The sequence below is a fragment of the Phoca vitulina genome, unplaced genomic scaffold (assembly GCF_004348235.1).
Source record: "Phoca vitulina isolate PV1807 unplaced genomic scaffold, GSC_HSeal_1.0 scaffold34, whole genome shotgun sequence".
Lineage (NCBI taxonomy): Eukaryota > Metazoa > Chordata > Mammalia > Carnivora > Phocidae > Phoca > Phoca vitulina.
The window spans coordinates 7,563,706-7,579,333 of record NW_022589737.1 but is presented as its reverse complement, the minus strand read 5'-3'; the positions used below and the strand labels follow the sequence as shown (position 1 = coordinate 7,579,333).

Genomic DNA, 15,628 nt, shown 5'->3' with positions numbered 1-15,628 from the left:
AGGGGGGGGCCGAATGTGATTTGGAAGCCGAGACGGGACAATGGAGCCACACAGGTGGGTTATTCAGGGCAGGTCGGATACAATGTGCTGTGGAGGGATGCGGTAGGGGCTGGGGGTGAGGGTGAGGTAGTTGAAGCTAATGGGATTTTCCGGGAGTTCTCAGAGTAAAAGGAATTTATGTTCTTGCTAATTATCTGTTAACTTCCTCGCTTTCCCTCGCCATCATATTCAAGCGTGCTTGCTACCATGGGAGATTAGGGGAATGGATTTGAAAAATTCCAAGCTACCTGAGCCTGTGAGGGTATGGAGGAATTTTCCCCTCAATTGTGGCCTGCAAGGTGAATCTGCATCTACCAAGGGATGCAAGTCATCCCTGGATACCTGGAGTCCTAGCGGATGACACAGACCTACATATCCAGCTCACTTCTGTGGCATTGTTTGACACATCCAGGGTTTAAAGGGGAGCTTGTTTGTTTGCTTTCTTTACTTGCTTCTGGCACCAATATAGTTGCCAGATATGTAAGGAAGGCAGAGCGATTTGCTGTGCCCACATCAGTCCCTCAATAAACCATTGTTTAATGAATTAATGCATGAATGACTATGTGACTTCTGTCAGGATGGTGGCTTGGTTGGACAAATATATCTTAATCCAGTCAGACAACACCCTTTGATACAAATGAAGAGCTGGGGAAATCCCTATTTCCTTTGAGAATTCTCCCTCTGAAGCTAATATTCAGGATCCCAAGGCCTATGATTCTACTTTTACAAATAGAATCCAGTTTCTCCTACATCCCAACAGCCAGGAAAAGGTTCAGAAATGGTAACATTTTACAGGACTCTAGTGAACAAAGTATTGAAATAGTGAATGTTCCTCTCCGAGTGCTTTGCTATTGTACCCAATTAGAACCCCCCATCCCTTGTCAGTTGAGGAGCTCTTGAAGAGAAAAAATTAAATGTCACTTCATCATCCCTACATCCTGTCCTCCTGCCTCAGGGTTTTGCCCACTACAAAATGAAGCATGAACATTCTTTCTCATTTTTTTCCCTGCTAGCGGTACCCATCCATGCACTAGCATTCTCTCTCTCTCTCTCTCTCTCTCTCACTCCCCCTCCTCTCTCTTTTCACTAATTCCTGTCCAGCTTCTCCTGATTCTCTTACACTTGCCACCTCACCCTGGCTGTTCCTTCTGACTCCTTTTGTCCCACAGGACCCTTTCCTGCTTTCACTGCCCAGCTCGGGGCTCAGTCTTACCAAATAGCATGATGCTGGCATTGGTGTGGCCCAACTTATTGGAGGCCACACAGGTGTAGTTCCCATAGTCGTGCTCCGAGACATTGAAGAAGATGAGTTTTGAGAGAAAAGGTCTGTTTTCCACTTTGACCCCCTTCTTTCCTTCAACCAGTCTGAGACCAACAAGAGAGAGACAAAAAAGGAGAAAAAAGGAGATGGTTATATTTTTCTTATAGGGGGAAGACAGACTCTGGAATTAGTGATCTTCTTATTGCCCCCTTTCTGACATCATGATGACTACTTTTTTCCCCACTCAACTAATGCAAGTTCACACACAATGACCAATAATTGTATTTTTCTATTTTTATGCATGTGTCTGGAGACACTCGTGGCACTACAGATATTCACCAAGTTCTCTGAAGGCAGGTGCCTTCAATACCTCGAAAGTTCCAGTTGTGTGATATTCAGACAGTAGGGCTCCATGTGTGCACTTAATTGATGTTGATGATAAGGCTAATGAAAATGATGATGATGGCAACTATAAATAATTTTAAAAAAACCCTTAATCTTCAAAGAGAAGAACTTGAGGGGTTTGAAAGGACAAAGTGTTTTCAACACCTGGGTGATAAATGTTCTTTTATGAACTTGCAGATAATAGCTTATTTTTGGTGGTGAATAGAATACAAAAATCGGGGATCACTTTTACAGCAGTGTACTCTGAAGGGCTTGGGAGAGGTGGTCTGCCCAGAGTATTATAATAACTTGGTCTAGAAAGGATTATAGATTCCTAAGAATCTGACCTTATAGAGCCTGGATGGTCTCCCTGAGCAATCCATTATGGCAGTCCAATAGGCCACAAGGGCTCGCATTTGTGGTAGGGGCCACTAAAGAAAGGCCACAGAAGGTGAGTGGGGAAAACAGATATACCTGCTAAAGCCATAGATAGGAGATGGAGAGGGTAGGGAGAACACTGCTTAGGGATTGTGGGGTCATATCCTCTATTTCAGGATGCGTCAGCAAAAATTCTTACTACCATTGCATGTCTACATAGAAATTATGAGACCAACCCTCTTCCTTTTAAAAACTCTGGAATGTCCTATTTCAGAGAATGGGCTTTAAGCCAACCTTTTACTTTCTCTGAAATCATTTGTCTTCCTTGCCCAGAAGCTGAGCCTATGCTATGGGAAAGATAAATGTTAGGGGGAAAAATCCTTCTGAATGGAGGATCTCAGGGAACATGGTTTAGGGCTTCGCTGGGGCAGGATGTGTAAGAAATAAACAATGTCAAGGCACAGGGGACAGGAATTGGGGTCAATGGCTGGTTTCAGAGTCATCAAACTAAGAAAGACAATATTCAAGGCAGAATAGGAAGTGAAGCCCAGCAAGACAATGAAGAGAAAATGCTCCATAAACTATAAAATGTTATTCAATATACTTAATTTCTGTGGAGTCAGACATCAAGACCTCCCGCCTGTTCCTGGGTCCCAACATGTTTTTGGCACAGAGGACAGCTGCTTTGTCATCATCAGAAGACGTTGTTCCTGTAGGACTACAGGATGTTTCTCTCTGCCACCCCAACCCTGATCAGAAGAGAAAGTCAGGCTCTGGCTTCAGTTCTCGCTTAATATCTGTCTCCTGGGAAGTCAGAAGGATGGGTGGAGGAACTTGCTTGTTTTTCATTATGTAGATTTTCCTCTGGGAGCCTTTCTCTCTCATAAGCTAGGGGCAGTGAACTGGCCTGAGTCCACGGACTTCATTAAAATGTGAGCACTGTAGGAACGGAATGAGGCATCCGGCTGTGCTTCCAGACGCTGCTGTTATATTTCCAGCTTGTTATGTAGATATTGATCCTCTAGGGGGTGCTGTCCAAAGAAGGCTCTACAAGCCCGCCCACCAGGAGGTTTTCAAGAGCTAGTCAAGTGCATTGATCCCATTTGCCATTTTGACGCCATTCCTGGGCTGGGGAGGAAGCCTTCACATCAGAACCAAGCTGTGAATTAGATTTCAGCTCTGCAGTGGGGAGAGACACTTACCCGAAGCAGGTTCCTGCTTGACAGCTCTGAAACGTCTTTAGCTAAAAGCAGGATGGGGTGGCGAGCGGCGCTTTGCAGCACTTTGCAGCTTCTGGGATGACATACTTGCCTCTTCTCTGTGTGGTCACACATTTCCCCATCCCATACTGCTCCCAGGCTTCAGGTTTTTAATGAACCTGAGGCTTTTCGTTGGCTCATGCCCCCGTGGATGGGTGGCTCTTAGTAAGTACAGCACCCCAGTTCCTCTCCCTTTGATTGATGACACACACAGTGGCGTGCAGTTGAGAAGTGCTAGGACATACATAAAAGAGGCTTCTACTGTAAATTTTGAGAAAACTGCCTGTCCCCATTATATAGACTCCTTTGATTTGCCTCGGAAGTCCGCTCATGTCACTGGGAATGGAGCTAGGGTAGAGCTGCTCCTTCCTCCATGGGGAGCCACCTGGAGGAGGTTGCCTGCCAGCCTCAGGGGCACAGGAAGGAATGGCAGCGACGAGGACCTCAGAGCCAGAGCTGTTCTTGCCGAGCTGGGTGTCAGGAGGACAGACAACTCCACTCCAGTGGGAGAACACTGGAAATCAATAAATGAGGAACATATGGAAAACTGACCATAATCAATTAAAGGGGAGAAAGGAGCCCCCATGAGAAGAGCTTGGACAGTGGAGGAATCAAGGCTGCCTGAGCCAGGGGGTTCTGAAACCACCCTGGGGATGCCACCGGGCTGTCCCCTCCTGGGAAATTAATGCGTACACAGGAGCCCCTGCTACGACACAGAGGGTGCAAAGCGGGGCTGTCTTTTCATTTTTTCTCACCACTGGCCGTTTCTGTCTATGGACGGCTCTACTTTCCTCCACATATTTTAAGATCTCACTTTCCCCTACATTTGTGCTTACATTTTTCTCCCATAAAGAATTTTTAAAAAATAGGATGCGTCTGATTAGGGGAAGACCCAGATACACGTTTTTTGTTATTGTTTTTTCGGATACCAGACTTTCACATAGGGGGTCCTTCAGTGGGAAGGCAGAGGGACCAGGGAAGCAGGACTTGCAAGAAAATGCTTATTTATTGGGAAAATGTTACTCCCTTCAGCTTGATTCTGAGTTCTGAGAAGAAGAGGGGAAAGCCAGCTCTTTCTTCTCACCTCTTCATGTGTTTGCTTTTCTTCCTTTTACCTCATGTCTTTCATCTCTAAAATGGGCCAGGTGAATAGGATACACATTGCCAAGTTGCTGCCAGGCTTTGTACTTCAAGATGGAAAAGCACTGCTTCTCACTTGGAAGAATCATGATAGGACACGATGAAGCTTACGACGGAGTCACGTGATTCCAAGACTGGGAGAGCTTTTGGTGCCTCACCGACCTCATAAAGAAAGGCACCCACGGTGCACTGGAGATGTTCTAAGTAGTGCGGGCAACAGCTGGGTCACTGATGGCCTGGACCTGCTCCGTGTCCCCCTTCTCACAATCCCCCTTGGGCTGTTTTTCTTCCCAGCTTCTAGGCCCCCGGAGCTCCCTCCTCCTCCACCCCATATGCACCTCGGACAGTGTTGCATCACCCCCTCCCCATTTTTATCAAAGCGTTTTGAACATGGACAGCTCTTGCACATTTATTCATTGTTCATCCACTTTAAAATAGCTCTTTGATCACAGTAATTGTCAGGTTGCCTGGCTGTTCTGAGCTGCTGAACCCTGTGCTAACTCGCCATTTGGTAACTCCTCGCAAATGACAATCTTCCCTGAATCACAACAGAGATCCTGATGATGGCTGCAACAATGGGAGGGAAAGAAATAGTCCCCTTTCTTTTCTTTTACCTTGAAAGAACAGCCCGGACACAAAGGGAAGCCTAAATCGGGTCACGGACTCTTTTATCCACCACCACCGATGGTGTCCGGAACTGAACTGGAGACCTGCTAACTTGTTGGCTACTCCCAGCGCCCCGTGAACATTCCCACGTTCTTAATGCAAGCCTGAGAGTGTGTTAAAAATAGCTTCAGGCAGAACCCATTATTTTCTTGCCCTATAAAAAAAACATTCACAGGACTTGTGATGCTTCTGGTGGCCCTTCTTTGAGATTTTGCTTTCCTAAAACAATGTTTTCTTTCAGGCCCGTTGATTGGCGAGGGCTAACTCTACATGGAAATGTTAAAAACAGAGCTGGAAATCATGAATAATCAGAACCCCCCCCCCCACCTTGATAGCTAGTTGGAACTAGAAGAAGATTGTTCAGAGATTCATGCATAAACATCTGGAAACAGGAAGCTGGAAAAACTTTCTTCTCCTTGGGGGCAGGGAGGTAGGGAGGGTGTCTTTACCTTTTGTCATCCTTGTACCACTGGAATTCTGCGGAGGGAACAGCTGAGGCCTCACACTGCAGTGTTCCCTTCTGTCCCACGGGGACGCCTGTCCCCTTAGCTTCTGAAATGTACGGCGGGTCTGCAGAGAGAAGCTGTGCTGTAGCATTTTAAAATGCATCCTAAAATGAGGCGGGCTGCCTCATCTACTGGTTTTGGTGTTTACTCCCTGCTCTACTCTGCTTGCTAGAGCTGACAAATTGATAGACGAGTTAGCCAGAGAGTGAAACCATTCAACACGGTGCTAAGGAAAAGCTTGTCTTCCTAGTATGTATGGTTGCTGTTTCCCTCTGTGCAGAGGTGGAATGACCAAGTATTCGGGCATATTTCCAGTTTAAACTTTTTAACTTTCATAAGGGAATGCCAGCCCATCAACCCTACACTCCTTTAATCAGCCTTACAGAATTTCTGCACACCGGGTTCTTGCCAAAGTCTATAACCTCGAACAATTCAATTCCCATCAAAAGCTCAGTTGCAAGAAATAATGTTCATGGAGAATTGCCTGAAGCCTAGACCGATCAGTCATTCTTCCAGGCATCCTAAAATGGATCCCCGAATCCAGCCGGACCAAACTAGACCTATAAACTTGGCCTGCGTTCATTTCAAGTCTTTATCTAACTACCCTTGGCAATTCCAACAGTTTGCATTGAAGTGCATTATGAAAAACAGCCATAATAAACTTGGCATTCTATTTATTGCAGAAATACCGTGCGTGATGTTGTTGACTATATCTCAAAGTGATCTATTTGTGGAGACACTAAAGAGAAATTTCTCTTGGGTCTCAGTACCAGGAAAAGCAGTGTTTCTCCCAAGCAATGGGTTTGCTTTCATCTTATGGACATAAACCTTAAAGCAGATGTTGTCTCCCACTTTGATTTCACAACTCAAAGCCAAATTCTGCACCTGCATCTCCCCTCCTTGAGGTATATATTTCCTGTGTTCATTTATCCCTAGCTTTCACTTATTGTCCTAAATCAGTTTTTCTCTTTGTGCATATCCCCTTACTTTTCAGGTTAATTTTTATTAACTGCAAGTCATTTCAAATTCTTTTAAAAATATTGGTGGTACACATTTTGATATTAAAAACCATAGCATTGTTATACCTATTTCCTTGCTTCTTAAAGTGCTGTGTATTAAGGAGGTTCTAATTGTAACAGAAAGAAAAATATTAATGAGTAATCACCAAGGCACAATATTCTTTCCACACCTCCACCCGCAAGTTTTGAAAGGGAAAGGTTTCTTGTCTACTGGTTTAGTTCTTGGGTTCTATCCTGTTGTAAGACTTCCTGAAATGAGCACAGCAGAAAAAAACTTTCAATATGTCATACAGAACTGAGTCAATGTATACTATGAGGAATCAAGAGAAGAGAGCATGAAAGACAGGTGGGGAAGTGGAGGAGGGTCAATGTCAGAGAGAATCTGGGTGGTTGATAAGAGAGAATGAGGGGTCTAGAGGATTGGCCTCCAAACTTTTTGGATTCTGTACCTCTGTTAGTCAAAATCAGGTTTTGAGATGCATCCTGTAATATGTGTATGTTTATTTATATTTAAAGTATGAATGTGTCCTTTGTGTATCAACATGTAATCACAAAAGTATGAGATCACATAAGTATACCATAAATATGTACCATAAATTTCCATAAATATATCATTAATTTCCTTTACACACAAGGTATTTTGCTCCCCACTGTGGACTTGACTGGGCTAAAGAGGGAGGAGCTTGGAAACATTATGAGCAAAGTATGGGAAAAATTGGGATTCAAAGATGCATTTCTATAAATTATGCATTGAAGGCCATTTAATGATCTTCCAGGAATATAAGTCAAGTTTGGGATTATATTAAATTTCAGCTGCATTTTTTTTTTTAAACTAGAATTTGGAATTGTTTCTCTCTTTTTTTTTTTACTTGATTAATTTTTTTTTTTTATTGTTATGTTCTTCGCTGTGGCCATGACAGCAGCCTGCCTCACGCACACGCAGGGTCGGGGTCCTGAGACCACTTACAGTTCACGGTGACCTTTACTCTTCGGACCACTGGTGCAGCCACATCGTTGGAGGCACTGCACTCGTAGTCCCCCGACTGCTCCCGCGTGATGCCCTGGATTTCCAGGTATTCGTCTTCACTCACAAAGCCCACGGCTGCAGGAGAAGGTGTGGTGAGAAAAAAACAAAACAAAATGCCAAAGGTATAAACTTAGAAAACAAAGCATAAAATGGTTACGTCTGCAGAGAATTGTGCCATTTCTAAGTTTCCGTTCTTGAGAACGATGCCCATTCTCCTTCCCCCACTCCCCGCCCTTCTACTTCTTCCATCATCAACTTTCCTTTAGTTCCCCAGTGGACCAGCTGAGATGTTTGTGCTCCTACCTAGACTGAACACAGAGCCTGGAGAATTACTGGTCCTCCATAAGTGATTAATAATTTTGACATTTACACTGCCCGAATCTTACCATGCAGTGGGGCTCTGGGGTCTAAGTTAGGCACTATAGGTGAATATGAACTCTTTCTGATTTCAAGGTATCATTGAGGCTGAACCTTGAAGTCTAGAGCTGATCACCGCATCCCAGACCATGGGTCAATTAAAAATACCACACTAGCAGTTACACACACACACACACACACACACACACACACACACACACGAGCCACAAAAGGCAGTGGAGACACTGACAAAATAAATTCAAACTCGTGGTTTTAGATTTAGACAATCAATAAAATAAGCAAAGATCAGTTTTCTAAACTTTGATCTGCTAGAGCTCTTGTGTAGAGATCCTGAAGATAAACCAACAACAAGGACACCACGCTTTAACCACAAATACGGAAGAAAGTGAAGAGCAAGAAGACGTGGTAGCAAACCTTACCCTGTCATGTCGCTGCCCTGAGATGCAGTTTCTCTGTTGAAAAATTGTGAATAATAACAACCCGCTACCTACTGGCTTCCTACCTGAGCACTAGCCATGAGCACTGGCTTATGCAAACCATAAGGTTAAAGCCTAGTAGACTGATTTCACCGTTTTCTCCCTTAGTCACCCTGAACTTTAGCCTACTTGTGGAAAGGCAAGGGAGAACAAAAGGAACTGTTTACATCCCAGCATTATTCTGCCTTCTCTGTTAAGTAAAGATAGCTAGCATAATGACATATTTTATCATGTAAACTGGGATACTTTAAGAGTAAAAGGGGAACCATTAATAGTTTCTCTGGGACAATAAGCATAAGTTGAGACTGTCCCTGGCAACTAAGAGACATTTTGCAGGCATGTTGTACATACAGTCCTATAACCTCACAGGGTTGTTTGGGGTAACAAATGAAAACATATATATATATACACACACACACAAAAGCAATCAAAACTCTCACATGCAGCACACCTGTTGCTTTAGAAAGTAAGTCTATAATCTGCTGGGAAGCACAGACTCAGGTGGAGTGAAACTATTTTATCATGAGTGGCCCACACGAGTAAAGGAAAGAAAGGAACATTTCTCTCCGGGTGATAAGACCCCCCCATAATGCCACATGGATCTGCTGATCCAAAGCATGAAAATGACAACAGTAAGAAACTAATATAATACAAGGAACGATAGATATGGTATGTAAAGTTACCATTGTATTTATCCTAAGGTAACCATCTTTGTCAAGATAACAATAGACATAACAATGACAGCAATTAGAAAATGACCATCTTGTCAAGAAGGGCCACAACCTGCCCACCACTGCCACCACTCCTTGGTCATGAGAAGTCTGTGCCACCATCAAGCCCAACCTGAGCATTTCCTCACACTTCTTCCTGCCACACGGAACCCACATTATATATGGGTAGACACTCTCGTGCCTTTACTACCTACAGGAGAGCAAAAGAACAGCCTGTATCTGTTACAGAAAGCAACCAAAATTCACAAGAACCAGGAACACATAGAAAACAGGGCCCAAAAGTCCAGGCTATGGAGAGGACAATCAACATTAACCTCCAGAGCCTCACAGTCCCAAATGGCAAGAAACTTCTAATTAACAACACAACAGTAGCTTTTTTGCTATTGTTTGTAAGCATCTTTAGGGGGAGAAGTACTAACCGTGATTTGAGGAAGAGTGGAGGAAATAAGAAGGAAAGATTTACACGAAGAAGTTGTAATTCTTTCTATGTTGTCATTGTTTATTTTTTACAAACCTCAAGCCTACATTTGTCAGATCGTTCCCAGCTAGAATGCTATAATTACTGTGCAAAGCATCTCTGAGTCTAGTGTCACACTTAATATTCCCATTAATTTTAAATAGTAGTCCTTGGTACATATGTGTGGCAATTGGTGTCATATTTTAATTAGACTTGCCCTACACCATCTGAAATTAATAATAGCTCGAATTACCAATGTAATTTATAGATTAACAGTGCCGTAGCATTAGGAAATAAATTAGCTCTGGACAGCTGTTTCTGGACTGAGCTCCGGTGTCAGAGCAGTGATTGGTAGAAGCTCACATCTCCTGGGAGGCTGTGCACTGTACCACCAAAGCAAGGAAACTAAAGGACACGGGGGTCTCTACATCTCTTGTCCTTGCCTCCAACTAGAGGCCATGCATCCGCTTTAATTTCACCATCCAAATACGTTCTTGTGTGACCACAGCAAGACTTACAAGGACCCAGCTTGGATGAACTTGTTATATGGACGTCCAAAAGAGAAGCAAGTCCAGGGGATTATAGGACTCAAAAGCAAGTACATAAATCCTAGGGTAATCACAATCAAGAATTCATCAAGTGGCAATAGGTGTATTAGTGTATGTGTAATTTTGTACGTGAATATCAGGCAATCTTATGTAGGAAAGGAAGTTGGATGGCTTAAGATTTGGAGAAGCCGTATGTTCTGCATCGATCCAGATTTCTATTACCAGAGGGAAGGGATTTACACTTAAGTCATCCTGCAAAAAGCAATGAGGCTTAATTTTACTATCATATGTTCTTCAGACCAAATGTAGAAATTATAGAAAAACCACAATGATTCTACTGCTCACCAATTGTTACATGTCTACTTTCTGATTAAATTGGGTAAGGTACATGAAAAGTAATTTGTATAGTAAAATGCTTTGTACATTTTAGGTTTCATTGTTATTATTTTCCCCTTTATCCTCAAATAGTTTTTTTTTTTTTTCTGTAGGAGAAGCATGGACAGCAAAAACAGAGAGAAAAAGATCAGTAACATAACAAATTAAACTCTGAACCACCAGAAATGAAATTCCTATAGTTGCTGCTTAAAACAAATGAAGAATTAAAGAACAACAACAACAACAAAACCTAAACTGAAATTTACAGAGGTGATGATTGAATTTATAGAGTTAATGATTCAAGGAGAGTTTTCTTTGAAACAGCAATTGTGCTCTGGCTGTAAATGATCAATGCTTTATCACTCATATGAGGAACTTACAAAGAATATTGGGGGAAAAAACAGATAAGCAGAGCATACTTTAAAGTGCATTTAAAGTGCTAAAGGAAATTCTTGGTTAAGACTTACCAGCGGGGAAAGGAGCAAATCACCTGATAAAATCCTATGAAAAGAAACCCTTCATGGTCAATAGCTTCTCATTTGTAAGTCTTTCTTTTCCAAAGAAAACACATCCCTCGATGGAAATGACACGTTCATCTTCCTAAAATACCCCCTCCATCATGTCACGCCTCTCCAGACACTAAAAATGGCTCCCTATTTTCTATAACATCAAACACAAACCCCACTGCCTTACAGAAACCCTTCAACAAGTAGCCCGATCTACTCATGCCGGCTCACCTCGCACCTGTGCCGTGAGGAAGGCAACAGGTCATCCCGGGAAAAAGCAAAAGCTTGGCATCAGACAAACCCAATCCTCTACTTGAAGCTTCCTGAGGAGTTGACTTACGTTATTCCTCTGCGCCACCATTGCTTGGTCTCTACAACTCACTTAGAATAATGTTACCCACCTCAAATGGTGCCTTGAGGATGGAGTGCACGGGCAATGCAGGTGGCACAGTGAAAGGCACGTGATAAATTTTTGCAGGTGTTAGCACTGTCACCACCGTTGTCCCTACCACTGCTGCCACAGCTTTCGAGCCAGGCCCTGCTATTTTTCACCCTGGACAAACATCATCATTCCTTTTGCACAGATTGCATCTATCACTCAGAGAGCTATGTTCTTTCTGTCACCGAGGCTGACACCACCTGGCTTTCAGATCCTAATTCTTCCCTGAAAACTCCCGGATATGGGTTGAACTGTGTCCCCCAAAAGATCTGCTGAGGCCCTGACTTTCCACACTGCACAGTGTGACCTTATTTGGAAACAGAGTCTTTATAAAGGTAATCAAATTAAAATGAGGCATTAGAGTGGGCCTTAATCCAGTGTGATTGGTATCTTCATAAAAAGGAGGAATTTGGACACTGACAGGCACAGAGGGAAGACCGTGTGAAGACACACAAGGAGAAGGCCACCATGGGACCACCGCGATGCCCCTACAAGCCAAGGAGAGCCGGGGATTGCTGGCAAACCACAGAAGCTGGAGGAGGCAAAGTGAAGATTCGCCCCTACAGCCGTCGAGAGCACATGCACCAGCGAACACCTGGTTTTGGACTTGGAGCTTTCAGAACTGAGAGACAACGCACCTGGCGTTATTTACGCCCTCTAGTGTGGGCTACTTTGTTATGGTGGCCTTAGGAAACTCGCAGACGCCCTTCTGCCTCCTGTCAGTGCCCGTGGCTATCCTGCGCTCTTGTTCCACGCAGAGCCCTTCTAGGCTTTAACACCAGAAGGGAATTAAACGCGAGAGCTTAAAGAGACATTAATGGTTACATATAACTCCATAGTTGCTATATTAGGACATAGTCTGACTTCAGTAGAATTCCCTAGAATAGCTGTTTAAATATAGATTTCTAGATCCCACCCATACCTATTAAGTCAGAATCTTCAGGAATGAGGAGCTTTCATTTTACTAGGAAATTGCCACATATCAATATCATTACATCCTTGTATCTTAATGTGGGAACCTGCAGTGCAGGAGAGTTCACATCTGCTTAGTGACGGACCACCTCGGGGTCTCCCGATGTCTGGCCCACAGCCCCTGCAACTACAATAGCATTTTTTGGTGGCCGGTTCTTTTATGCTGTTTGCACTGGTCTGATTTTCCAATGGAAATGAAACTCTGGAGGGAGGACCAATCTTGGATCTCTCTGGCTCTCAAGGCACCTAGGAAGGTAGTTTACATAATCCAAAATTTGTCAGCTTCCTATTAATTAAATGATAGACTGGAGAACTACAGGCTGAGTTCAATTAAAAGGGGAAAAAAGTGACGAGCTCCGTGTTGCTCACCTAATCTTCGTGTGGCTCTATTCCCAAGGCGGTGTCACTTATGGTAATTGTTTTTAGCACAATATTTGTATTTCCCAACTTTAAAAAATATCATCACTATTAGTGTTCTAACAAAACAGACTTTCTCTAAATATGTGATTTTAAAAGGTTTATTGAGTGTTTAGTATAATTTATATTTAGTCTTGGGGCCAATTATTTCCTTAGAGGAGTGCATTCTTAATTTAAAGATGTAGATCAATGAGGACGTTATGATTTATCTAACAGGGTTTGTCTTACAGCCAACTTCTTAGGAGCACAGCTATTTCATGAGGTGGAATCTGACAACCCAAGCAGGGAAAGGAAGCAAGTTGGAAATGGGATTACACCTGCCCCTCGACCCCCAAGGGAGTTTCACCTTGTCCAAAGGGTTGAGCTCAGCAGTTTATAACCAATCACAGGACAAAAACTGCCCCGCATAAGTAATACTCGCTTGGAAAAGAAAACCCCAAGTTTCTGAGTTCATAGATTGGGTGTTAAAAACCTTAATAACTGAAAATAATAATAGCCACAATTATCATTTTTATTGCACCCAAGAATAAGCTTGTCAGGAGAACAGCTGTAGCTATTGGAGAGGAGAGGACACAGCTGTCTCTTTACTTAATATTTTTATGGCATATATACCAGCTGAGATAAAAATCATGGGACCTCAGAAACTGAAAAAAAAAAATGCAGAGCACAGAATCCCAGAATTTGAGAGTTGGAATTTTTTTTTTTTCTAATTTAGATTCAAATACTGTGACTAGTTTAGTTCTAGACTAGTACTCATGCCACTGCTTTCTTTCCCTCCCCTTTTCCATCAGGATGTTCCTATTAAACTCAGCCTGAGCATCGGGGACAGCTATTTCCAGGACTGGCTGGTGGGTGTCCCCCCGGGGCCTTTCTTATGAGTTGACCAGCATGGGAAGTTTTGTATTTTGTTGGAGAAAGAGTTGGCTTTGTTCAGAGGCTGGGAAGTCGGGGGGACAAGAACAACATGACAGAGGTGTGGTTACTGTCCCACAGCACCAATCCCTGGGAGCCGGAGGGAATGGTTTCGAGGTGCACGTGTTAGGGGTTTCAAGGTGCAGTCCCTGTGCCCCTGGACCAGGCTGCAGACACGTGGGATGCACACGGAATCCAGACAGCAACATCAACAGCAACAGGGCGAGACTCTCGGTGTTACAAAGCATTTCCAGACATGGTAACGGTATTGATTTATGCACACAGCATAGTTCCTGAGGATCTGACGTTGTACGGAATTGCTGATCATGGTTATCAGCACCATTGGCCTGACTGCACCTCGGGCAGGGCTCAATTCCCGGGCCCTCATGTGAGCCCCGGAGAACGTTCTGGCTGATAGTTCCCTTCTTGGTGCTTCAGATTCCTCCTCTGTACAACGGGGCACATGATACTACCTTAAAGGGTTACTGTGAATATTAAATAAGCAAATATGTGGAAAATACTTAGAACAGAGCAGGTTCTCAGTAGCTAGTAGCTATCACAGATACTACAACTCCGTTTGAGCACATTTTAATATACAAGAGCCTTGATAGAAGAAAACCTCAGTGTAGAGATGAAAGAATAATCAGATCTCTGCTTTTCTAGTAGGAATTTAATAATAATAAACTTTACAAAGGATTCGCCACAGATCCTTTAACAAAAAAGTTCTACTCCCTTCACTTAAAATAGGATTTGATTTACAAGGGATAGAGATTCTTGGGATCATTTCTTCTAGGAAAGCTGGTGTGGCTGCACAGCCCGTGTGAGACCTACTGAGGGTTTGAGAAATGGCTCTAATTTCACAAGTAAGAATAAAAGGAGACACAGATATAGATATATAATCATCTATAGATGCCAACTGAAAAATTTCATGTCTATATTATATCTAATCTTCTTATATTATCTATATGTATATATCTATCTCTATCTCTATCTCTATCTATATCTATATCTCTATCTATCTTTCTCTTTGACCTTTCCCTTGGATACAAAGACTATGGCTGACCGAAAAGAGAGTCTGAGGATCTCTCCAAGAATAAGTGAATTTATAACATATCTTTCAGGAAAAAAGTTCTAGAGGGCCCAACATGCCTGGGTCAGCCCTGAGGTACAGCCTCAAACATTCACTGAAAAAGTTACTCTTGGTAGCAACATAGGGACCACTGTGGGAAACGGGACAGACTAACTTGTTCTAAACAGCTTCCACTATGGAAGAGGGCTCCTCCTGAAACACGGTAGTGTTTGCTGCTAGAGAGCTGGGAGCTAAGACTGTGGAGTGTACAAACACGTGGCGATGTCCCCATGCCATCACCTCCCTGCCAGTCTCAGATCCGTAGCGAGGTCACATGGCCTCTTCTTCTACCTGGGGAACTTAGCTCATCACTTCCTTCAGCTTTCTGTTAGACACCTAAAAATTGGTTGTTCAGAGCAACATCAGCTGGTCGCAGCATCTCTTGTATCGTGTCCTACACACAAAAGATACCATCCCCCAGGCAGCGTCTATGCTCGTTATCTTCTCTGCTTAAGATCGAAATGCAAATTGAAAGTTGAAAAATTAATCTATTAACCTGATTCCATCATAAAGCTATAGAGATTCAATTAAAATATTACATAAACTGATGCCAACTATAAATTGCATGTCTGTTTATCTATTATCTATCTATCTATCTATCTATCTATC

The 15,628-nt window shown here is 43.1% G+C and overlaps 1 protein-coding gene across 10 annotated transcripts in view; it reads right to left on the bottom strand.

Moving 5' to 3' along the window:
- Positions 1-15,628, bottom strand: part of NTM (neurotrimin) — a 953,201-nt gene that overhangs the window by 13,337 nt on the left and 924,236 nt on the right. For all 10 annotated transcript variants that reach the window (XM_032426117.1, XM_032426124.1, XM_032426115.1 and 7 more), the window contains 3 exons: positions 7,620-7,754; positions 5,577-5,697; positions 1,253-1,404 (listed from right to left, as the gene is read on the bottom strand). In XM_032426117.1, the coding sequence (XP_032282008.1) occupies positions 1,253-1,404; positions 5,577-5,697; positions 7,620-7,754 (408 nt within the window). The remainder of the gene's footprint in view (positions 1-1,252; positions 1,405-5,576; positions 5,698-7,619; positions 7,755-15,628) is intronic.